The sequence below is a fragment of the Urocitellus parryii genome, chromosome 8 (assembly GCF_045843805.1).
Source record: "Urocitellus parryii isolate mUroPar1 chromosome 8, mUroPar1.hap1, whole genome shotgun sequence".
NCBI classification, from domain to species: Eukaryota; Metazoa; Chordata; class Mammalia; order Rodentia; family Sciuridae; genus Urocitellus; species Urocitellus parryii.
In genome coordinates this window covers 7,630,609-7,656,623 of record NC_135538.1, presented here as the reverse complement: position 1 = coordinate 7,656,623, position 26,015 = coordinate 7,630,609, and the positions used below count along the sequence as shown (strand labels likewise).

Here is a 26,015-nt window from a genome sequence, read left to right as displayed (position 1 = left end):
GTTGTGCTCAATGGTAGAGCACTTGCCTAGCATGCATGAAGCACTGGGTTCGATCCTCAGCACCTCATACAAATAAAGGTTCATCAATATCTTAAAAAAAAAAAAAAAAAAAGCTAGGAGATTCTGATTTGGGCCCAAAAGGGTATAGAAAGAGTGTGAAACAGAAGTGACCCCGCTCAATACACACACCCTTTGCCTTTCATCATCCAAACTGCCAACTATCCATCAAAGGAAATTCTGATTGTCAGACAGGAGGACAGTGCAGTTCCTTACCTTCTAGAAGAGGCCGGTAGTGCCGGCCCACCAAAGGCAAGGTGCGTCCTCCAGGTCGCGCCAAAGAACCCATGTAGCGCCCAGAGAGAACGAAGGGTTACTGGCTCGCGCCTGCGCAGAGCGGACCACGCGGAGGCGGCGGGGGCGGGGCTGCCTCAGGCTCCGCCCCCATGCGCGGCCTGAAAGCCGCGGGGAAGAGCTTTACCACCCTCACAGGCGGCGCTGGGCAGAGGCGGTCGTGGCAAGATGAATGCAGGCTCAGACCCCGTGGTCATCGTCTCGGCGGCGCGGACTGTCATAGGTGAGTGACTGGCGGGTAGGCGCGGGGTCCGGGCCCCCTGCGCTTCAGTAGTCGGGCCAAGGGTCGGGCCCGTGTGGTGTGGGAAAAGGGTGGACAGGAGGGGCCATAGTCCGGTCGCGACCCCCAGTACTGCGGGAGGGCTCCAGCGCCCTGCGCCTCCCTAGCCCCGGCCTGCGGCGCCGCCCCTTGCTCACCTGCTGCGCTCGCTCCGCCCCTCGTCCTCGGATTGGCTCCTCGTGGTAGAGCCACTGTGCTGCCAAGCCCTCCTATTGGCTGGAACAGGGAGGCGTCTTCTTGAGAGACCCCTGATTGGCCAGCTCCGGGACACGCCATCTGTCAGCTGTGGTCGCTGGGGCTGAACCACTGGTGGTCTGAGCCCAGGCACTGGGCGGAGCGGGTCTGGTAAAGCGACTGTCAGCTGTGGTTGCCTCCACCTCCTTAGTGGGGCAGAACCCTTGGCAGCGTGGGGCCGCATCCACACCTTCCGTGGTCTTTCTAGATGGCGCCCATCGCCCTGGCTCAGGCTACTGGAGTCCCGAAGCGCGTGGTGGGCTTCTGCAGCGCGCCCAGGGTTCAGATCTCTGCTCTCTCCACAATTCTTTGTAGGCTCATTCAATGGTGCCTTATCTACTGTGCCTGTCCAGGACCTGGGCTCGGCTGTCATCAAAGAAGTCCTGAAAAGGGCCACAGTGGCTCCGGAAGAGGTTTCCGAGGTTATATTGGGACATGTTTTGGCAGCAGGTAACTCCTGAGTGACCTCAGGAAAGGATAGGTTTATTAGAAACAGCCCCGCCCCCCGCCCCGCGCACACACCACACACAATTGCCTCCATACATTTGCCCCAAATTCCCCCTGCTAGGATTTATCCTATCTTCCTTCTCCCAGCCTTGTAACTTCTTCAGCTCGGGATTCGGCTTCTTTACATGCTTTTCTTGAATGTTCCTACATCACTAACCTACACTGCCTTTCCATTCCTTAGAAGCAGGGCCAGCCTGATACATAGAAGAAATGCATTGTCCTCCACACATCAGTGAAAATGTATTACATTCCTCCTATGAGCCTGCACTGTGCTTATCACTGTCTGGAGGAAGATGAGTCCTGAGAATGCCCCCATCGTACTTCCAGTTCCTGCTGGGTTTATAAATCAGTGATCAGTGACCATACCTAATTTGATATTAACACTCATTTTGGGGATCTAGGAGTGTAGCTTAGTGGTAGTGTTACCGCTGTTGACCGGTGACGAGTTCTTGCTCCTCGATGTTGAAGAATAACACCAAAGAAGCACGCGGAGGCAAGGTCAGAGTAGAAATTAGAAATTTATTAAAGGACAGAAGAAAAGACTTCTCCCGGAGGAAGAAGGGGACCCAGAAGGTGGAATCCGTGGAAGTGCAGTTGTCTCCCCTTTTTATAGTTCTTTCAGTGATGGAATGTAGGTTGGAAGGCCTCAGGGGTGGGACACAGGTGGGCCAAAGAAGTGGTCTGAGCAGGAAGGACTTCATTATCACTTCTTTGTGATGGGCTGTCTTCAAATCTGCTGGGGGCTATTCATTAATACTTCTTCCAGGTGGACTTTGGCCTAGGGCCTCTTCAGGACTTCACTAACATTCCATGAGTTGTCCTGTTTTCCCTGAGTCATTCTCAGCATGGCCTCCATTTTAGATTTCACTCGGTATTAGACCTGATTTACCTAACTACACTGACTACCTAACTTTAAATCTGGCTTCAGTAGAGTGCATGGTTACCATGTATGTGGTAATGGGTTCACTTTCCCGCACCAAAAGAAACAAAAATATTAGTTCATATTCACTCAATACTATAAATTCTAATTAATTGTAGTAATAATTCATAATACCCAAAACTAACTTCTGCCCCTACACAGGATGAGACCTGATGCATTTATCTGTGTACAGGTTGAATATCCCTTACTCAAAATGCTTGGGACCAGAAGTGTTTTCAATTTGTGTTTTTTTTTTTTTCAAATTTTAAAATATTTGCGTATACATACTGAGATATGTTGAGGCTGGGACTCAAGTCTGAACATGAAATTCATTTATGTTTCATATATGCCTTATACACACAGCCTGAAGGTAATTTTATATAATATTTTTATTTTTTTAAAATTTTTTTTTAAATAGAGAGAGAGAGAGAGAATTTTAATATTTATTTTTTAGTAATCGGTGGACACGACATCTTTGTATGTGGTGCTGAGGATCGAGACCCGGGCCACACGCATGCCAGGCGAGCGCGCTACCACTTGAGCCACATCCCCAGCCCAATATATAATATTTTTAATTGGTTCATGAAAAGTTTGTGTCACAGCTAAAGAGCCTGGAAGGTGTTTTTTTTTCCCTTGGGAACCTGACTTTTAACTTTGACCTGTCACATTAGATCATATGTGCAATATTATGACATGTCAACACTCAAAAAGTTTTACATTTTGGAGGATTTTGTATCTTCAGCACAGACATACTCAACCTATATTTGCAGTTCCTCTTCCTAATTCTGCTCAGCTTCTCCTTATGAACCTTAAAAGATTTGTATGAATTGTGACACTTTATCATGACTCTCCAAGACTTTAAAGTATGACTGTAACAACCTCAGCCTGATTGTGTTCTGGCCCCTTCCTCCTTCCTGTTTTCCCAGACCTGTAATTCAGATTTTTTCATTTTTCATAGGGTGCTTCACTACTGGTTTCTCTCATACCTCCTTCCATGTTTCATTGACTTCTTTTTTTTTTTTTTTTTTTTGATACCAGGGATTGAACTCAGGGCCACTTGAGCACTGTGCCACATCCCAGCCCTATTTTCTTTTTGTATTTTATTTAGAGACAGGGTCTCACTGAGTTGCTCAGTGCTTTGCTTTTTGCTGAGGCTGGCTTTGAACTCACAATCCTCTTGTCTCAGCCTCCCAAGCTGCTGGGATTATAGGTGTGTGACTGATACCTACCCAGCTGTTTCACTGACTTCTATAGTATATCTTACATAATTATGATAAAAATAAACGGTTGTGGGGGTTGGGGCTGTGGCTCAGTGGTAGAACACTTGCCTAGCATGTGTAAGACACTGGGTTCAAACCTCAGCAGCACATAAATAAATAAAATAAAGGTATTGTGTCCATTTACAACTAAAAATGTAATTAAATAATTTTAAAAATTAAAAAAAATATATGGTTGTGAACTTGGGCATGGTGGTGCATGCCTGTAATCCCAGTGGCTGGGAGGATCACAAGTTGAAAGACAGCCTCAGCAACTTAGAGAGGCTCTAAGCAACTTAATGAGACCCTGTCCAAAATAAAAAATTTGAAATGTGGCTCAGTGGTTGAGTGCCCTTGGGTTCAATCCCTGGTAAAACAAAACAAAAAAACCCAGCTTTGTTTATTGAGGGCCTACTAAGTGCAGGGCCTCTAAACTCTATGCTAAGTGTTTCCCTTTTGCCTCACTTAATCCTTTTAATAAATGTGTTGAATCCTAGTATCTGCATTTTACAAATGAGTAAATGAGACTTTGAGAGGTCAAGTAACTTCCCAAGGTCACAGTTTGAAGTGGAGGTAGCACATGGACACAGATCCACCATACTTCTTAAACCAGGTATCTTCCACAATCATGTAATAAATATTCAATGAGCACCTACTGTGTGCCAGGCACTAATCAAACAGTTAGTGATAAGCACTGTGTCAGATAGGAATCCTCATTTTCATTCTATTAAATGCTTGCACTATTATGTTCAGTAATCATTTCCTAAATTTAGGGTTTTGTCTTTTTAAGGTATTAAGAATTTCTTTGTGGAGGAGAAAGCTTCTATCTGTTAAATAGCTGAAGAGCAGCACAAGGCAATATATATTCAAGGTCTAGACTGACTCATGGAGACTTATAGGCCTTTGTGCTTTCAGTGCAACTTAGCTGTGGGCTTTCAAAAAGTGGCAGGTGGCATAGTTGGCAATTTTACATGTAGTTGCACCCTGATATTTTATCTTTCTCCTTGATTGTGTAGAGTCTTCTGTTCTTCTTCCAGGTTGTGGGCAAAATCCTGCTAGACAAGCCAGTATGGGTGCAGGGATTCCATACTCTGTTCCAGCGTGGACCTGCCAAATGATCTGTGGGTCAGGCCTAAAAGCTGTGTGTCTTGCAGCCCAGTCTATAGGGGTTGGTGACTCCAGCATTGTGGTTGCAGGAGGCATGGAAAGTATGAGCAAGGTAAGTCCTTTGAAAAAATGCCTCTCAGTGACCTCTCACTGATAAACTTGTGCCCATACCATTGCAGAATAAGCTGATGCGTATCAGAACTGGAATCAATAGTAAGCCAACAAAAATTGGACTCAACCTTGACCCTACCTATGTGTGTATTTGTCTTCAAATTGGAAGGGAAATTCCATTTGAAGAAAAAACCTCTCTTGGGGCTGGGGATGTGGCTCAAGCGGTAGCGCGCTCACCTGGCATGCGTGCGGCCCGGGTTCGATCCTCAGCACCACTATACCAACAAAGATGTTGTGTCCGCCAATAATTAAAAAATAAATATTAAAAAAATTCTCTCTTTCTTTCTCTCTCTCTCTCTCTCTCTCTCTCCCCCCCCACTCTCTCTCTTTAAAAAAAAAAAAAAGAAAAAACCTCTCAACTGGAACAGAACCCATTGTTTCCAAAGTATTGTTACTGAAGCATACAGTATTTTCTAAATCAAACTCATAATGTTAGTTGTGTCCTTGGTTTTAAATTTCTTTCCAATTTGAAGAAAGTCAAATTTAGATGTTAAATTTTTTTAACATTTATTTTTTAGTTTTAGGTGGACACAATATCTTTATTTTATTTTTACGTGGTGCTGAGAATCGAACCCAGTGCCTCATGCATGCTAGGCGAGCGTGCTATCACTTGAGCCACATCCCCAGCCCCTAGATGTTAACTTTTATCTTCCTGCATATGACAAGGAGAAACCCAGGGACCAGACTTTGTTGGCCTTTTGGAGGTAAACAATGTGGAAAAGAGAACCGCAAAGCGGTGCTCTTCTCCAGTAGGTTTGCCAGGTGGGAATTGTCTCACTAAGTCAATCCTCTAATTGGCACAGAGGTGAAAAGACAAAGGATATCCCCTGCTTTCTACTGAGGCGGCTCAGGTCTGATCTGGGAATCCACTAGTCGGAGGCCAGTTCTCAGCTATTGCAGAGAGTCAGAAAGAGGCAGAATGAAGGTAGCAAAAATGATCAGTGATTTTGATGGGATCCTATGATATACTTTCTTAAGTGCTTTTGTACATATCGTCACAAAAGCCCAGTAGGATTGATGATATTATTCCCAATTTACGGGGAAGAAAATTGATGCCCAGAGTCGGCATTTAAGCACAGCTTTTGTTTTGTTTTGTTACTCTGAGATGGGTCTTTTTTGTTTTTTGGTACCAGGGATTGAACTCGGGGACACTTGACCACTGAGCCACATCCCCAGCCCTGAGTTGCTTAATGCCTCACCATTCCTGAGGCTTACTTTGAACTCTCGATCCTCCTACCCCAGCCTCCCGAGCCACTGGAATTACAGTCAAGTGCCACTGTGCCCAGCTTGAGAATGGGTCTTGCTGTGTTTCCCAGGCAGATCTCAAAATCCTGAGCTCCTTTTGAATCAGCTTCCTGAGTGCTGCAACTTGGGCATGTGCCACTCTGCCTGGCTAAATACAAGTCCTTTGGATCCAAGCCCATTACTCTTTCCATTCGGTTACAGGTGCCAGTGAGTTGGTGGAAGTTAAGAAATTTCTACCCAGAAATCCCTCTTATTAGTCAACCTACTTATTCTCATTGTATATATTATGTCTCCTGTCAAAATAAGTAACACATTGTTAGCATTACGGAAGTCCTTAGGTGAATGCTTCAATTTACAGATAATTAGTTCCCTCTCTGGAAAGAATAATGGGATTCTGCTTCTTTTTTTTGAGGGGGTGGTGGTACTGGGAGTTGAACTCAAGCCCTCTACCGCTGAGCTATATCCTCAACTTCTTTTAATTTTATTTTGATCTTATTAAATTGTGCATTCTGGCCTTGAACTTTGATTCCTCCTGCCTCAGCCTCTTGAGTAGCTGGGATTGCAGGTATGCATCACTATACCTGGCTACAAATGGGATTCTTAAGGAAATAAGACACCAAATGGACAGGGTTGAGGGAGCCGTAGTGGTGGGTAGGTGGGAGAGTAGTCATTCCCCTTTTTTTGGACCAGGGATTGAACCTGGGAGCATTTTGTGCTGAGCTACAGCCCCAGCCCGCCTCTTTTTTTCTTTGCTTTTATTTTGAGATAGGGTTTCGCTAAGTTGCCCAGACTGCTTGAACTTGTGATCCCTTTGCCTCAGCCTCCTGAGTAGCTGGGATTACAGGCATGTGCCACTGTTTCTGGCTTAAATCCACTTTTATTTCTTGTTTCCAGGCTCCTCATTTGGCTCACTTGAGAACAGGAGTAAAAGTGGGGGAGATGCCGCTGGCTGACAGTATACTCTGCGATGGTCTGACAGATGCATTTCACAACTACCATATGGGTATCACAGGTAAGGCAGAGGTAGCTGAGCATACACTAACTTTAAAAAGGTTGAAACAAGTCAACCTCCAGATCCAGCAGCCAGCCTACTTGACCTTTGTCTTAACTGGAAAGCTGAGTGTGGAATGGCACCCAGAGGACACTGATAAGTGTATGGTGTTCAGTACTTTATGGTGATCGGCTGGCCAGCCTACATTTCCTTTGGGCCTCATGCCAGAAAGTGGTCACAGTTGTAGATGCCAGTGTTCAGAACAGGGCTTTGGAGGATGGAGTGTATTCAGGCAAGGAAGTAGGCCGTGCCTCCCAAATGCCTGCGGCTAACTGACTCCATCCTTAAGTTCCCACACAGTGTCCTCCAGCAGTATGTCCCACAGGCCTGGCAGAAGGCAGATATCAGTACAAAATGTGTGGCCACAAAGTGGGCCAAGAAGACTGAAGCCAGAGAAAAGAAAGCCAAGATGACAGATTTTGATTATTTTAATACACGAAGGCAAAGAAAGTGAAGAGAATAATCAAGAACAAAGTAGGAAACGTCACAGGGCAGCACTCCGCAGAGTGTCCCCTGGAAAACCACTTGCTGGAATGCTGCTGGTGTAGCTTTTGCTGCTGCTGCTTGAACCTCCTCCTAACCCCTAAGAGTCCCGTTTAGTCCCTCCTCCACTTTTAGGTCATCTGTCTTCAAGCTTCAATACTTTCTTTTGTTTAATCCACTGTTCTTGAGGCTTTCAAATGAATTTTTCATTTCTTTTCAAAAATTTCTCTTTGGTTCTTTTTCAAAATCTTTATTTTTGAACTGCTCATTCACATTCTGCATTGTTTTCTTCAACTCATTCAACTGGGCTGGGGTGGTGGCTTAGTGGGTAGAGCGCTTGCCTAGCATGCGTGAGGCACTGGGTTCGATCCCTGGCACCACATAAAAATAAACAAATAAAATAAAGGTATTGTGTCCATCTACAACTAAAAAAATTTCAATTCATTCAACTGTTTGAGTGCTTAAAAAAATCATTCTTTTGAATTCCTTGTTTAGTATTTCATCCACTTTAATATTTCTGAAATCTGTTATTATGGAGTTATGAACTTTAGGTGACATTACCTTTTTTTTTCTTCTATTTCTTGTATTTCTATGTTGAGATTTGCAAATCTGTTGGGATTAATCTCTCTTCCACTTTTATGTGGTGTCCTTCTTAGTATGAGGCTTTCTTCTGCTAGCGAAACATGGGATATTGGTTTGTTGTATGTGTTGAGTTTATTTTCAACTGGACTCCATAGTGTGTAATCTCCCTGTAGCTTCTTTAGTTGTGATTTGTGGGTTTGCACAGGGTGTAGTGTTTCAGAGTGGGCGATACCATGAGACACTCTGGTGCTTGAGAGTGGTGTGGGCAGCACAATATGTGGGATGTGCCTCTGTGGCCACTTCTACCATGAGAGTGGCAGTCCTATCAGGAGCTGGAGATTTCCAGATGCTATTCATAGTAGCTCTGTTATAAATGATTATGATGCTGGCTGCTTCCGTTGTGTTGAAGCACCTGAAGCTCTTTTTCTGGTACCGGGGATTGGACCCAGGGACACTTAACCACTGAGCCATCCCTAGCCCGTTTTTTAATATTTTATGTAGAGATAGGGTCTCACTGAGTTGTTTAGGGCCTCTGGGATACAAGTGTGCGCCACAGCACCTGGCCCTAAAGCTCTTGTTCTCTTTACTGGAGACTAGTGCAGATCTGGGTGCTTCACCAGGAAGGGCAGCGGCTGGATTCACACGGCTCCTCTGTGGGAATCGCCTTCCGTCCTACCAGCCCTGTACAGTGGGTCAGGTATGGCTGTGGTTGATGTAGAGAACCCACTTAGATGCGATGTCAGCCACTGTTGTGCGTCTTCTCTCTGCACCACTGTGGAAGTTTCTGCCTGGGAGCCAGCATGGGGACAGGTTCACAGCTTAGGGCTCATGTCCCTCTTCTTTATGTAGAACTTTCTGCCAGGATTTGAGCGGGCTTCTGTTGTAGCTCAGAGGCTGAGCGTCTGTCCTAGTGTGCATGAGGCCTTGAGCCCAATTTCAGCACTGGAAGAAAAAGAGAGAGAATAAAGCAAAACGAAAACAGACAAAACACCAAGGGGAGAATACTTACATAAAAAAATAAAAAGGAGAAGGAAGAGAAAGATAATGATACAAATAGAAATAAAAAGGAAAAAATGAGAAAGGCACTTAAAAGTTTAAAATGAAATAAAGTAACAGACTAAAAGAAAATAAATAATAAAAAGTAACAATGACAAAAAAATAACAGGAGTCAATAATTCCTCCTGGCCAAGGTGCTCAGGAAATGCGAGTGAGGGCTGCTGGTCCTGAGCTGTGCCCGTCATCTCCCTGGGTCTCCTAGGGTTGGAATCCACCAAGTACTGGGTGAGGGTCGGGGATGGGGGCTGTAGTTTGCTGGAATTTCCTCAGCTCTCAAACCAGTTGGGGTGCATGCAGGCTGTGTCAGATCTTTCTTGCCCAGTGAGTTAATGCAGACGTCGGCTGTGCCAGGGGTATATTCTCTTCAGAGGTTTTAGCTTGCACATCCAGGGCCTGGCAGATGCTGGGCTGTGGCAGTCAAGAACTTCTCACCAAGTTTGGGTGGAAAGCCACCTGTCCCAGGAGTATATTTGCTCTGGAGGTTTTTAGTCTGTGACCCAGAATTGTGGCAAATGCCAGAGCCTCCCAAAGTGGGAGTGGCAATTGAATCACTGAGTTCTGGGCTGATTGAGGATCCCGGGAACCAGGTGATCTGCTATCCTCAATCCCAGTGCCTTCAGACCTGGGCCCTGCAAACACCAGACCAACTGGTATTGCTCCCCATCACAGAAGCCAGGTTCACTGAAACCACTGATTCCAGAGTGCTCTCAGCACTGTAAAGCTCTTGGCAAGTTTGTGTTGGCGACACTGCCCCAAACCAGGAGTGTCTCATGTGACTGCATTTCCAGTCAACATAGCGGGGTGTTACTGGAGAATATAGGTTTTTTTTGTTTGTTTGTTTTTTCAGTTTTTGGTGGACACCACATCTTTATTTTATTTTTATGTGGTGCTGAGGATCGAACCCAGCGCCCCACGCATGCCAGGTGAGCGCATTTCTGCTTGAGCCACATCCCCAGCCCTGGAGATTGTGTTTATGCCAGCTTTTGTACCCCTACAGCAGTATAGTTGCATATAACAGGATCTTTCTCAAGATGGCTTCTGGCTGTAGCTTCTGAGAGGCTGGGAATGCACTGAATTCCTTCTCTGAAGCTGGCTTATTGTGCGGTCTCCAGGTCACTTATTTACTTAAGCTATTTGTCCAAAGGTTGCAGCCTTCCTGGTCATGCTGCGACTCTGTTTCACCTTTACCCCACCCCCCAGTGGGGAGCATCCCCTTCCCCAGTCGCCCCGTGCCAGGTGCTGGGGTCTTCTGCTTCTTTTGCTTTCTTATTCTCCCTGGTTTCTGGTTTTCGTCAGGTTTGGTTTTCTTTGTCAATATCAGTGGTCACCATGGCCACTTTCCCTCAAGCAGTTACATTGCTGTTGTTTTGTTTCTTTTCTGTGGAGGAACAGTTAGTGCATGGGGACCTCTACTCTGCCATCTTCCCAACTTGCTAATCATTTTTATATCCCTACTTAGAAATGCATAATTCCTCTTTAATGAAATGAAATAAGTATTCTCTCCACTTTGTGAATCCTTGACATCCAGATATGTTAGAGATGGGACCTACTTGGATTGGGGATATGGCTCCGTGGTTAAGTGGCCCTGGGTTCAAACTCCCATACCTCCCCCCCCCCAAAAAAAAACCCAATAGTAATAGAATTGAGATGTACCCCAGGTTTTCTGGATCAGTCCCCTCATTTACCAAATGAGGAAACAGGGCCTCCAAAGAGTGGTTCTTTCTGTAGTAGAAGCAGTATCAGATACAAACCAGTACTTCTGGTATGCTGAGAGCCACAGCCGAGTAGGGATGGCGCCAGAAGGAGTGGTTAAGAGGTGAGCCAGCAAGCCATTAAGATGATGATAATTAAATTATAATTGCTGTGACTGGATGATGCTGGATTGAAACAGGCTGTGTATTGAGTTGTATATGGACCCCTGTGTATTGAGTTGTATATGGACCCTGCTGTCCGACAATAGGGCAGCTTCTGCTGCCTCAGGCGCCTGCTACTTTGGAGTCCCCAGTGGAGTTCTCGTGGGGTGCCCGTTGAGTTCTCATGGGGTGCCCGTTGAGTTCTCCTGGGGTGCCCCTTGAGTTCTCATGGGGTGCCCCTTGAGTTCGCGTGGAGCCCAGTGGAGGGTGAGAGATTTCCCGGGGAGGCGCGTGGAGTGCTGGTTGAGTTCGGGCAATAAAGTTGTTCCTGTTGGAACCTACAAGTGCCTCGTGGAGGCTCGGTTATTTTGTGCCCTGCCAGACTGCGGCACTGGTACTTAACTATTTTTTTGCACTCCACGTTACATATTAACCAGCTATCTAGAAGGCCCCTGGTTTTATGTTTATTGACAATGCAATTGGTAAATCAAAATAACTCATGCTTTTTTTTTTTTTTTTTTGGTGATAGGAATTGAATGCAAGGACACTTTGCCACTGAGATACATCCCAGCCCTTTTAAAAAATTTTATGGTGAGAGGGCCTTGCTAAGTTTTTGAGGCTGGCTTTGAATCTGTGATTCTCCTACGTCAGTCTCCTGAGTTGGTGGGATTATAGGTGTGTGCCACTGCACCCATCTCCATATTTTTTATTGGGGTACTGTAGTTGTATGCAATGGTGGAATTCATTGTTACATGTTCCTACATGCACATGACAACATGACAATATTATTTGGCCAGTATCATTCACCAGTGGTTCTCCCCTCCTGCCTCCCCCTGTCTACCACGCGGCCTGCGCAGTGGTTTCATTAATGAGGTTCTAGGCATAAAGTTAGTTAGACGAGATCGAAATAAAAACACAAGACTCAATTACCTTAATTCTATTGCTAGGTCCGAGACGGCTCCCCTCTCTGGTTCGCTCCTCTAGCCGCCCAGCAGGGCAGCAAGGATTACTCAGGGCTAGCAGGAGAGAGAGAGCGAGCACGCCGGGGAGTAGCCTTTTATTAGGGAACCAGAGATTCAGGGGAGAATTCCATCCAATGAAGGTTGAGGGGGGGCTGCACTCCAAGGTCAGGGTCAGCGATTGGGTCCCCGGGGTCAGTGGTCAGGCACACCCCCACACGGATGGGCTCTCTCATCAGGAGAGGGACGGGAAAAACTTCGACATGTGCCAAAGTGCCTCAGACCCTCAACGGGAGGCACCCGATCACGTGTGAGAATGGCTTCCCACATATTCCCCCTTTTTTGTCTTAAAAATGAGGCGGCGGTTCATTCTCTGGAGTTCCTGGATTCTTGATTGGAAGACTCGCCATCCTATAGTTACAATACAAAAGAGAATTAACAGCAAAGAGAATAATCCAATAATGTACCAAGCGGAGTGTTTAAGAATATTTCCAGGATTGAATCCATTTAACTCCTTCAATATTTGGTTAGCCAAAGAAGAAGGATCTGAAAAATCAGCTTTATTATTTTGAATGTCTTGGATATGGTGATGAAGTTCCAGAATATCCAAGCTATTATTACTATTTTGCCAAATACCTAATAAATGGTTTTTAACCTTCTCCCAATCCCAGAGAGAAGCATTGTACTTGGCAGCTGTAACACATACATACTTATAATTAGCATGGCATTTAAGCCTTTCCTTAAATTTTAAGGCTGAAAGTTCATTACCTATGTCTATAACAGTCGCCTCTAAGGCATTTAATTTAGTCTCAATCCTTTCATCAATATTTACTTGATTACGCAGAGCCTTGGAAGTATTTTGAGCTAAATTATTAAGAAATTTTGCATGCTGAATATTTTGAGACAACGTCAGAGACGCAGAGACTGTTGAGGCAATAAATGAGACCAGTGCTAACACACCAACAATTATGACTCCAATAGCATGTTTAGGTCTTGTTAGCTGAGCATGAATTTGCTGCAAGACTTGTAAACCAGCATCAGCATACCATGGCTCTGAAATATTAGCAGGTAATAAAACAAAAGAGGGCTGATGAAGTATCAGCACTCCTTTTCCTCCATTATACCTAGTAATACAATTGGTTAGGTTGCACTTATTACAAGTAATAATATATCTGTCACCCATCCATTTAACTTTTACATTTCCAATAATTAAAACATAAGGAGATTGGACACAAGCTCTTAAGCCATAGCAAGATCCCACTTTACAGTTCTTGCCGACAAATTTTGGTAAAGGCTTATCTGTAAAATGTAAATACTCTGAGGCAGCAATTAAGCGCCAAATATCTTTTTGAATACCTCCTTCACTATAAGTCAAAATATTACTGACAAATCCTGCAGGTGTCATAGCAGAATTTCTTCGTAATTGTCTTTTATCAATCTTTGGAGACCAGTCTAAAATATACCCACTATCTTTAGACACCTTATGTTGTACAGGAAAGGCATTTACACAATCCATCCATTTAGGAAAGGTGCCGATCTCAATTATAGAACTATTTAGACAGTGGGATATCTGTGGAGGTTTTGCAGAAATGACTGGCTTGTTATGGGAAAGTCCCATTTTAATTACTGATCTAATATTAGGTTTTAAGTCCCCATAAATAGAATTATTTGTCAGTCTAGGTTTACCAATCGCTGTCTTTTCTTCGAATGATACTTTCAGACAGCCAGCATGTTTATCATGTGACCAACACAAAGGTAATTGGGCACTGTAGCCAGAATAATTAAATCTAGTTACATGATTGGGAGTAATATGAGTATCTGTAAATCCTCCCATCATGAATGAGTCATTAGTAAATACTGGAATAGATTCTCCAGTCCACACAGCTGGGTGTACCAGGGGTGGATCTGGGAAATATGTCCAATAAGTGTCTACTTGATTCCCTTTTACCTGACAGCCCAGTAGGGCAATTACTGTCGCTACCATCAAGACTGGGGTCCTGTTCTTTCCTAGGCGTCGAAGTATTTGGGAAGCCTGGGTTGTTAGCTTCTTTACGTCTTTCCACGAAATCAGCTTTTCGACTGGTTCAATCTGGTCTTTCTTCATCCTTTTCCGAAATCTCCTCCTTCTGGGTAGTGGCTCCTCTGGGTCGATCCTCAGTCGCTTGAATCTGGGTTCTATCTCCTCCATGTCTGATAGCACGTTCAGGCACCCAAATAGGACGGAAGGCACCTTCTGGGAAGATACAAGCATGGCCTTTTCCCCACATTATTACCGGATCTGGACCCTTCCACTGACCAGTCTGTAAGTCTTTCCACAGAACTCTGCCTAAGAGGCCTGTTACTGAAGGAGACATTTGTCTCTCAGCAGCAGTGTGACCTTCTGCATCACAGTTTAAAAAATTTAAAACAAACAAGGCATGATTAAGGCTATTTTGGGGAGTGACAATCCTATTCCCCCCTTTTAATTTTTGTAATTGAAGCTTAATAGATAAATGAGCTCGTTCCACAATGGCTTGACCTTGGGGGTTATAAGGAATTCCTGTTTTATGATTAATTTTAAACTCTTGACAAAATTGTTGAAAAGAAGAGCTTACGTAAGCTGGAGCATTATCTGTTTTAATCTGCATAGGGCACCCTAAAACGGAAAAAGCTGCTAAGCAATGAGAAATTACATGTTGAGCATTTTCCTTAGTACGTGCTGTGGCAAAAATAAATCTAGAATAAGTGTCCACTATGACATGCACATAACATTGCTTACCAAATTGAGGAATATGAGTTACATCCATCTGCCATATCTGATTTGGTTTTAATCCACGGGGATTTACCCCTGATGGCAGAGATGGAGTGTGAATAACACACTTTGGGCATTGGCTTACAATCTGACGAGCTTGTTCTCTGGTAATACTAAATCTTTTACGTAAGCTAGAAGCATTTTGATGATGCAAGGAATGGGAAGCTAGTGCACAGTCATATGAAGACATCTGTTGACAAAAGGCTACTAACTTATCAATTTTGTCATTACCTGAAACTAGAGGTCCAGGAAGATTAGTATGGGCTCGAATGTGTCCTATGAAACATGGGTACTTTCGCATTAGCACTGTCTTTTGTAAATTATGAAATAATTCAAATAACTCCTGTGATGAAGTAAACCCAATCATTGAAGTTTCAATATTTTTGGTAACTCCGACTGCATATAAGCTGTCAGAATAGATATTAATAGGCTCATTTGAAAAGTAATCTAAGGCACAGATCAGAGCTTGAAGCTCTGCTCTTTGGGCAGAAGTATAAGAAGTTTGTATCACCTCTGTGTGAACACGACTGAAAAAACCTGCCTTACCGGAGTTAGAACCATCTGTGAACACCGATAAAGCTCCCTCTATTGGATAAGCTCGTACAATTTTTGGAAAAATGAGTGATGTTAATGATGCAAATTGTACAATCTTATCACGAGGATAATGGCTATCTATCTGTCCAGGGAAATCAGCAAAAGCTATCTGCCAATAGTTAGAAATTTGAAAAAGCCAGTTAGTTTGTTGAGCAGAAAATGGAATAATTATGATATCAGGCTCAGATCCAATTAATTATAAAATCCTAGTTCTACCTTTAATTACTAATTGAGCTATAGAATCATGAAAAGGAATTAATGTTTTTTGAGGAGAGTGGGATAAATAAATCCACTCAATAACTCCTAATCTTTGCCATATGGCTCCTGTTGGGGTATGCTCAGTTGGAAATATTAATAAATACACTATTTCTTTAGGATCTATTCTAGTAAGCTGTGCATTTTTAATTGCAACTTCAACCTTTTTCAAGGCTGCCTTAGCTTCCAAAGTTAGCTGACGTGGAGAGGTTGGAGAAGGATTCCCTTGTAATATCTGAAATAAAGGACTTAACTCAGAAGTAGTTAGTTTTAAGGATGGCCTTAGCCAATTAATATCTCCCAATAATTTTTGAAAATCATTAAGGGTACGTAACTCCTTAACTCTTATCTGAAGATTTTGAGGACGGATTGTACGTCCTTGAATTATTTGACCTAAATATTGAAAAGGAGACACCTTTTGAATTTTTTGAGGAGCTATACATAAACCCATTGCTGTAAGTGAAGCCTCTAACTGAGTAAAAATTTCTGAAAGTGTCTCTGGATTAGCATGAGCCAATAATATATCATCCATAAAATGAATAATATATGCATCAGGAAAGCTATTACTTATGGGATCTATTGCCTGATCAACGTATTTTTGACACAGTGTAGGACTATTACGCATTCCCTGAGGAAGAACCTTCCAGCAATATCTCTTAACAGGTTCCTTAAAATTAATTGCTGGGACAGTGAAAGCAAACCTTTCACAATCTTCAGGATGCAACCTTATAGAGAAAAAGCAGTCTTTTAAATCTATTACCATCAAGCTATAATCTAAGGGAATGGCTGTGGGGGAGGGAAGTCCTGGCTGTAATGATCCCATAGGCTGAATTGCATGATTTATTGCCCTTAAATCCTGTAGTAATCTCCAATTTCCTGACTTTTTCCTAATAACAAAAATAGGTGTGTTCCAAGGACTAAGCGTTGGTTCAATATGACCAGCCTGAAATTGTTCCTCAACTAATCTATGAATTATTTTAAGTTTTTCCCCTGAGATGGGCCACTGAGAAATCCATATAGGCTCCTCTGTGAGCCACGTGATTTTTTCAGCTGTCTTACGGATCGGGGAAGTACTCAGGGCCCCTAGTAAAAATTTTGGTTTGGAGCATTTACTAATCTTTGTCGTGGAGACTGGCTTGTAAACAGATACTCTTCCTGAAAGGTCTCCCTATCATCTCTAGGAAAATACCTCTGATTAACTTCCTCAACTGACCTTATAGAATTTGGAGTAACTAATAATAATCCCATTTTGGTTAAAATATCTCTTCCCCATAGGTTAGCTGGTAAAGACTCTAACACATAAGGCTTAAATACTCCACGGTTCCCATCAGAATCTTCCCAATGGAGATAGTTGGCACTTTGAGCAGGCTGTGAAACCTGTCCTATTCCCTCTAGGTTAGCTGGTGCTACATGCAAAGGCCAGATTCTAGGCCAAAACCAACTAGACAATACCGAAATATCGGCTCCTGTGTCGATTATTCCTAGAAAATTTTTATTATTAATTCTAAGTTTTAATAAAGGGCGTTCTTGTCTTACTAACTGTGACCAATATACTCTGTCCGGCTGCTTAGAAACTGAATCTGCCGGCAGGTGCCTTTCAGAGACACAAGGCAATAATATTAATTGGGCAAAAGTATCCTTTGGGGTGAGTCTTAGGGGATAATTGGCTTTTACAGTAACATATAGCTGTTCTTTAAATCCTGAATCTATCACACCAGGTATTACCTCAATGGCTCCCTTCAAATTATTCCGTCCCAAAATTAAACCTACAGTATTATCAGGAAGCGGCCCGAAAATCCCAGTAGGAATTTTTTCTGGCCCCGTTTCAGGATTTAATTCAACTGTCATTGAAGGTCCTAAGAAAACTGTCTGTGATCTCTGTCCCTGTCCCGGTAAAAATCGCGGACTGTTCTGGTCGGCGCCAGTGACGTCACACTGTGCGACCTTCCCTGGAATTCCCCGTATTGTTGCTCGGCTCCCGCTAGGAGGGAATGATGGCGGCGAGATGGCGGGCTCATCCGCGCCATCTGAATCCTCCACGTGGGGCTGCAAGTTTAAGTTCACATTTCTAACCTTTGGCTTGGCCCTTAGTGCCTTTGTTTTTAAATGGCTTAAGGGAAAGGGAATTAACTTAGCCTCAGGCTGATTCTCCATTTGAATAGACCTAACAGCTCCTTGAATGCCTTTTAAAAGGTCCTCAGGGGGCCGTGAATTTTGGCCCATATATTTAAAAAGACAAACTTCTAGAGCTGTCCATGTTTTCTGTATATTTTCAATGCCTCCAGGTAATTCATTAGAAATACAAACTCTCTGTAACTTCCTTCCTAATTTCTCCCAAGTAAGTAAATTTGGAGATTCCTGTTCACAAAACCAAGGACAATATTCACCTACAATCTTTAAAAATTGTAATAACTGAGTTTTCTTTATCTGTTTCCCTTTCTGATTAATTATACTGTCTAAAATAGTCAGGTACATTTCCTTATCAGAAGAAGTTGAATTTCCCATTTTAATTAATTTAACGTCTCTTTCCTTCAATAACTCCAGGTACTTTTGTGACCCAAACGTCACCTCTTCCTTTATCTTTATCTTTTTCCTTTATTTCTTTATTTCCTTTTTCCTTATCCTTATATCTTTTTTCCTTATCTTTATAGCACGCTCCCACTCAATCTAACTAATCTAGAATGCCCCCCTCGTGGGCGCCAAATCTACCACGCGGCCTGCGCAGTGGTTTCATTAATGAGGTTCTAGGCATAAAGTTAGTTAGACGAGATCGAAATAAAAACACAAGACTCAATTACCTTAATTCTATTGCTAGGTCCGAGACGGCTCCCCTCTCTGGTTCGCTCCTCTAGCCGCCCAGCAGGGCAGCAAGGATTACTCAGGGCTAGCAGGAGAGAGAGAGCGAGCACGCCGGGGAGTAGCCTTTTATTAGGGAACCAGAGATTCAGGGGAGAATTCCATCCAATGAAGGTTGAGGGGGGGCTGCACTCCAAGGTCAGGGTCAGCGATTGGGTCCCCGGGGTCAGTGGTCAGGCACACCCCCTCACGGATGGGCTCTCTCATCAGGAGAGGGACGGGAAAAACTTCGACATGTGCCAAAGTGCCTCAGACCCTCAACGGGAGGCACCCGATCACGTGTGAGAATGGCTTCCCACACCCCTGGCTCTTTTCTTTACTCTCCTGATCTCCCTTTGACTTTCATGAGATTCCATACCCTACCACCTTTTCCTTTTTCCTCTCCACTTTTGCATGTGAGAGAAGGCATAGGACCCTTGACTTTCAGAGTTTGGCTTATTTCACTTAACATAGTGTTCTCCAGTTTATTTATTTTCCTGTAAATGATATAATTTCATTCTTCTGTGTGGGTGAATAAAACTGTATTGTGTATATGTACCGCATTTTCTTTATCCAGTCATCCATTGACAGACACCTAGGCTGTTTCCCTAGTTGGGCTATTGTGAATTTTGCTACCATCAGCATGGGTATGTGTGTATGCTATAGTATGACGACTTTAATTCTTCAGGATAAATACCGAGAAGTGGTATAGCTGTGTCACATGGTTCCATTTCTAGTCTTCTGAGGAATCTCTGCAGTGATTTCCATAGTGGTTGTACTGATTTACAATCCCACCACCAGTGTAAAGGTGTTCGTTTTTCTCCACATACTCTCAAGCATTTATTATTGTTTGTATTCCTGATGACTGCCATTGTGACTGGTGTTGATGAAGTCTAAATCTCAATGTAGTTTTGATTTCATTTTCCCAATTGCTAACTTTGTTGAACATTTGCATGTATTTGTTGACCATTTATTTGTATTTCTTCTTTTGAGAACTGTCAGTTTAGTCAGTTTAGTTCATTTGCCCATTTATTAATTGGGTTCTTTGGTTTTTTGGTGTTAAGTTTTTTTTAGTTCTTTAAATATTCTGTATATTAATCCTTTGTCAGAAGAGTAGCAAAGGTTCTCTCCCATTCTATAGGTTCTCTTCATATTGTTGGTGTTTTTCTTTTCTTTTTTTCTGTGCAGAAGCTTTTGATGCCATCCATATATTAATTTTCGGCATTATTTCCTGAGCTTTTAGAGTCTTATTGACAAAGTTATTGCTTGCACCTATATGTTAGAATGTTGACCCCACAGTTTCTTCTAGAAGTTGCAGTTTCTGATCTTATTCCTAGGTCTTTGATCCAGGGTAGAGCTTGTCTCAGTATTCTACATATGAATAACACCATTTGTTAAAAAGGCTGTTTTTTTTCCTCTAGTGTTTTCAGCACCTTTGTCAAGGGTCACATGACTGTATCTGAGTGGGTTTGTCTCTGTCTTCTATTCTGTACCATTGGTTAATTATCTGTTTTATGCCAGCACTTACAGTTTTTGTTACTATAGCTCTATAGTATAATTTGAGGTCAGGTATTGTGATGTTTCCAGAATTTTTTTTTTTTTTACTTAGAATTGCTTTGGCTAGGGCTGGGATTGTGGCTCAGCAGTAGAGCACTCACCTAGCACATGCGGGGTATTGGGTTCCATAAAAATAAATAAGTAAAATAAAGGTATTGTGTCCAACTAAAAAAATATTTTAAAAAAATTGCTTTGGCTATTCTGAGTCTTTTATTCTTTCAAATGAATCTTAGGACCGCTTTATCTAGTTCTGTGAAGAATGTCATTGGTATTTTGATGGAGATTACATTGAATCTGTATATCGATTTTGGCAAAATGGCCATTTTAACAATATTAATTATCCATGAGCATGGAGGGTCTTTCCATTTTCTTGGGTTGTCTCCAATTTCTAATATTCATTGTAGAGGTCTTTCATCTCCTTGGTTAGGTTATTCCTAGATGTTCATTTACTTGTTATTGGTCTGCTTAGGTGTTTTTGTTCTCTTAATTCAACTTTAGTAGGTCATATATATCTAGAAATGTATCCATTTCTTCTTGGTTTCCAATTTATTGGAGTTTTCAAAATAATCCCTAATATCCTTTGAATTTCTGTGATGTCTGTGGTGATTTCTCCTTTTTCATCTCTAATTGTATTAATTTGGGTCTTTTTCTTTTGTTAGGCTATGGGCTAATCAATCTTGTTTATCTTTTTCAAAGAAAAAGATTCTTTGTTCATTGTTCCTTTTTATATGTTTTTCTCAATTTCATTGATTTTTGACTCTGATAATTATTTCCTTCCATCTATTGGTTTTGGAATTGGTTTGTTCTTTTTCAAGACCCTCGAGTCAAATGCATCATTAGATTTATTTGGGTTCTCTATGATTTTCTTTTTCTTTCTTTCTTTTTTTTTTTTTTTAAAGAGAGAGTGAGAGAGGAGAGAGAGTGAGACAGAGAGAGAGAATTTTTTTTTAATATTTATATTTTAGTTCTCGGCAGACACAACATCTTTGTTGCTATGTGGTGCTGAGGATCGAACCCGGGCCGCACGCATGCCAGGCGAGCGCGCTACCGCTTGAGCCACATCCCCAGCCCCCTCTCTGATTTTCTTATGTGACGTGACACTCAGCTATCTTTCTTCTTAGAACTGTTCTAATAGTGTCCCAGAGGTTCTGGTATGTTATATCACAATTCTCATTGGATTGTAAGAATTTTTAAATTTCTCCCAATTTCTTCTATCACTTATTCATCATTCATAAGTGTGTTGTTAAATCTCCATGTGTTAAAATAGTTTTTCTAGTTTTTTTTTCCTAATTTCATTTTATTATGATCAGATAAGATGCATGGACTTGTATCTTTTTCTCTGTGTCTGTGTATATGCTGAGTTGCTTTGTGGCCTCAAATATGTTCTATTTTGGATGTTTCCATGAGCAGCTAAGAAGAAAGTATATTAAGCTGATGTCAAACGAAATGTTCTATAGATGTCTGTTAAGTCCATTTGATTTAAATTTTTTAGGTCCAAAGAATCTTTACTGCATTTATGTTTGGATGAGTAATATACTGATGGGAGAGGTGTGTTGAGATCATCCACTATTATTGTACTGGGGTTGAGGCTTTAATTTCAGTAGTGTCTGTAAAGGCAAACTCTTCTTTTTGATATAAAACCAGTTAGTCCATATCAAAAGAATGTTGGCATTAGAAATCATGAATGAAAGCTAAAACTAATGAAGAAGTTTAATAAGAAGATATTTTCCTAGACTTAGAACAACTTCCCATAACTTACTGATTAATTATAAATGGAAAAATAGTACCTGTAGAGTTAGAAACGTGGCAGATACCACTGTAACCAGGGACCAAATCTGACATCATCTGGGATACATTGATTACTTTCATGTCCTGACAAGATTCCTGAAAGATCATGCCATGACAAGATTCCAGAAAGATCATGCCATCATTTGGTGGTATTCTGCCTTTAAGCAAAATTGTCACATATAAGCTTGAGGAAACATGAGACAACCCAAATTGAGGACATTTGATTAAGTAGCTGGCCCATGCTTCTCAAATTTAACATGCACAAGGCCCTGGGTTCAAATTTCCAGTTAAAGAGGAAAAAAGAAAATGTGTAGTTCAAAGTCCTTTTCATAGAGCAGACCATGCTGAAGAATCTCAGAGCTGGAAGAGCAAGTTTATGAAACACAAAGGTAGTCTAAAGAATGTTCCAGATTAAAGGATACTAGAGATGAATAGTTAAATGATGTAATACATACTCCTGCATTGGATTCTGTACTGAAGAAGAAAATATCTTCCTATTGACTAGTAGGATGATAGGTTAAATTTGAATAGGGACCAAGAATTAGACAGTAGTATTAAATTTTCTGATTTTTATAACTGTGGTTATGTTAAAAAAAAAAAGGCCTTGTTTTTGGGACATGTACACTGAAATTAAAATTCAGGGTGAAAGGACAGTGTATCTCCAGCTTTTACTCAGATGGTTTGGAAAGAGAATGTTAAAGCAAATGGGGCAAAAATGGCCTGAGTCATTGCAGCATTTTCAGATCGCTGCCAGGACAGGGCATTGCAGACAACGCCCAGCATTGCACCTCAGCCCACTAGGAAGCCTGCTAGTAGGTGTGGTCTGCACTGCTTTAAGTGTGGACAGCTTGAACTACCAAAAGCCAGTTTATGAAAATGTTGGGTTTTACTTTGTTTTTCCACAGCTGAAAATGTAGCCAAAAAATGGCAAGTGAGTCGAGAAGATCAGGACAAGGTTGCAGTTCTGTCCCAGAACAGGACAGAGAATGCACAGAAAGCTGGCCATTTTGATAAAGAGATTGTACCAGTATTTGTATCTTCTAGAAAAGGTGGGTAATAAAAATTATAATTTAAACCTTGACCTATTTATAGTAAGAATCATATATAGGAATTTTTATACATTTTTATCTTAGGTTTTTCAGATTGCAAGGATATATCCTGCTTATATCTGAATGTAGGGGAGAGGAGATGCTGTATTTATGGGTCATGGTAACATAGAAAACTGTTATCAGCCATTGGCTTGTGAGATTATTAAGGGGCAACAGCTGACCTATTTCCCATATAAGCTAAACTAAACCTTCTCAGAAGTCAACATCCATTAATTCCTGTTGCTTCTGTGTGTGACTCATATTCTAGAGAATGGTCACATGCCATTGTCTAACACAGAATGCTGCAATCAAGTTCCTTCATTGATAACTGACATCTCACCTCCAGGCAATCTTGAGATTGGCTGTTAAGACTTCCTGATTCACTCAGTTTTAACCAGCCAAAAGTGCTACGATGCAAACTCTAGCACCTTTTGCTTTTACATCTCCCTCAGGAAAGGTTACAGATTTGGAACATATAGTAATTGTACTTTTCTTCTACTGGAATGAGTGGGTATATATTAACAATCTTTCTGCCAAATATGAATCCTCATTTCTGGGAAACCTATCATTCCCAGGACAATCTAAATCTTGGCTTCTCTTCTTGTAGGTCTCACTGAAGTTAAAACAGACGAGTTTCCTCGCCATGGGACTAACCTTGAAGCCATGTCCAAGCTAAAGCCCTACTTTGTTACGGATGGAACAGGAACCGTCACCCCAGCTAATGCTTCAGGTTCAATTTTTGATGGGTATCTGGGGAGATATATTTTCTGCAAGGTCTAACAAGTGAAGTGAATACCTTTTTAATACACAAAATGGTTCTTAAAATTCATTTTAGTTTAAGGAAGAATTCTATTTGATCATTAGCCTATATTGAATTTGATTTCTTGGTAGTCCAACTAGACATAGAAAATACAGTATAAGGCTGGGGAGTGGCCCAAGCGGTAGCGCACTCGCCTGGCATGCTTGTGGCCTTGGTTCGATCCTCAGCACCACATACAAAGACGTTGTGTCTGCCGAAAACTAAAGAATATTAAAAATTCTCTTAAAAAAAAAAAGGAAAAAAAGATATACAGCTGCCTTTATGCTTTTCTAATACAGAAATTCCTAGTACCCTTCTGTGATTCCTGAGTATATTTATTCCAGTAGAGACTTCCTAAGTCTCTACTACTCCACTGCTATAACCTCTCCATTCTTTCTCTTTTTCCCAATATGGTAACTGAACCAAGGCACTTTACCAAAGCTGCAACCACAATGATTTTTTTTTTTTTTGACAGGGTCTCGCTAAGTTGCTCAGGCTGGCCTTTAGGTTGTGATCCTCCTGCCTCAGCCTCTTATGGTTGGAATCACAGGCACATGCCAACATGCAGGGTCAAACATACCAATTCACTTTTTTTTTAGTGTTGGGGCTCAAACCCAGGGCCCCATGCATGTTTCACAAATGCTCTACCACTGAGCCACATTCCTAGCCCCAAATGGCTTTTCTACCCTATAAAGTCTGAATTGTGGCAAATGGCTTTGCCAAGATGGCCAAGTAATTTAATGTCTTCAAATGGAAAAGTGAAATTCTTTTAAGTAAAATTAATGAGCATCGTGGAAATCAAGTCGCTTACATTTTATAGGAATGAATGATGGTGCAGCAGCTGTGGTTCTCATGAAGAAGTCAGAAGCTAACAATCGTGGGCTTTCACCTTTAGCAGAGATTGTTTCTTGGTCACAAGTAGGTGTGGAACCTTCCATCATGGGAATAGGACCTATTCCAGCCATAAAGCAAGCTGTAAGTGTAACTTTAGATCTCATCCTTCACTCTAGGTAAGAACTCTTTAGACCAATAATCTGTGTTCCCGTATTCAGTTCACTTCACTTCTAATTTCTGCTTAGTCTTCCTACTACTTGGGATGCCAGGATTGTGCTTGGTTTTGTCAGGTTTCATCTGCTCTTTCCCTTTGTAAAACACAAGTCCTTATTGGTAGCTTTGTTTCTTACCATGAAGAGCAGCATTCGGCTCTTTTCTATTCCATCACCTTACATGGACATGGACATGACTGATGCTACTGGTTCAATATTTATGAATCTGGAATTTTTGAGGGATGTTTTTAAACAGCACACCCTTAACCTTTTGGATAGAATTAAATCATTGGGCTGATCTAGGAACACCACATAGTGGTAGTTTAAGAGATCCTTAAATGTGGAACATTATCTTCGTAAGTCAACAAACAAGGTTTAACTTTAAGGCTTTCAACCAGACCTATATCCCATTTATCTTTCTTTAGGTTGCTAAAGCAGGCTGGTCCCTGGAAGATGTTGATCTGTTTGAAATTAATGAACCCTTTGCAGCTGTCTCTGTTGCAATAACTAAAGAACTTGGATTAAACCCAGAGAAGGTAAATAAAAAGAAAAATCAGTACAATGAAAATATGAAATAGGGTTGTCCGCTTGGCAGTGGATGATATTGGGACAGATTAATTACAAAATAACAAAGGGGGACTGCAGTTGTGGCTCAGTGGTAACGCACTTGCTTAGCATGCGTGAGGCACTGGGTTAGATTCTCAGCACCAGAAACAAATAAAGGTCCATCAACAACTAAAAAATATTTTAAAAAATAACAAAAGGTTGTCACCAATGCATACCAAAGGTTATGATTTTATTTCTAAGCAGTCATGATGAAAATTGAGCTTGAAAGTTTTGACACTTAAGTGGACAAAGATATTTGGGATTTTAACCTCTATCTGGAGATCAAGGATCTAAGAAGAATCTTTTTCTTCTTAGGTCAACATTGAGGGAGGGGCCATCGCCTTGGGCCATCCTCTTGGAGCATCTGGCTGTAGAATTCTTGTGACGCTGTTACACACATTGGAGAGAACTGGTGGAACCCGTGGTGTTGCTGCCCTGTGTGTGGGAGGTGGGATGGGAATAGCAATGTGTGTTCAGAGAGGATGAAATACTTAACCACATTGTGATAACCAAAGTGAGGATGGAGACCATCTTCACAAAACAGAAGTTGATAGCATGTATACTACTCAAGGTATAAGACATTGCATTTAACATTGTTATAA

General features: G+C 41.8%; 1 protein-coding gene across 1 annotated transcript; it reads left to right on the top strand.

Annotated features, from left to right (window-relative positions):
• The first annotated feature begins 394 nt into the window (after positions 1 to 394).
• LOC144256559 (acetyl-CoA acetyltransferase, cytosolic) lies at positions 395 to 25,904 on the top strand. Its single transcript, XM_077801731.1, has 9 exons — positions 395 to 574; positions 1,181 to 1,315; positions 4,585 to 4,766; positions 6,965 to 7,082; positions 22,780 to 22,923; positions 23,570 to 23,692; positions 24,582 to 24,736; positions 25,233 to 25,343; positions 25,729 to 25,904. Exons 1-9 carry the CDS (start codon positions 520 to 522, stop codon positions 25,897 to 25,899), a joined length of 1,194 nt encoding a protein of 397 aa, XP_077657857.1. The 5' UTR covers positions 395 to 519; the 3' UTR covers positions 25,900 to 25,904.
• Positions 25,905 to 26,015: the final 111 nt, after the last annotated feature.

Bases quoted from the DNA above. Each gene is read 5' to 3' on its own strand.
- LOC144256559 (XM_077801731.1), top strand. From the start codon at position 520: ATGAATGCAGGCTCAGACCCCGTGGTCATCGTCTCGGCGGCGCGGACT. The intron at 22,924-23,569 runs GTGGGTAATAAA...CTCTTCTTGTAG, and splicing joins ATTTGTATCTTCTAGAAAAG to GTCTCACTGAAGTTAAAACA. The intron at 23,693-24,581 runs GTTCAATTTTTG...TACATTTTATAG, and splicing joins CACCCCAGCTAATGCTTCAG to GAATGAATGATGGTGCAGCA.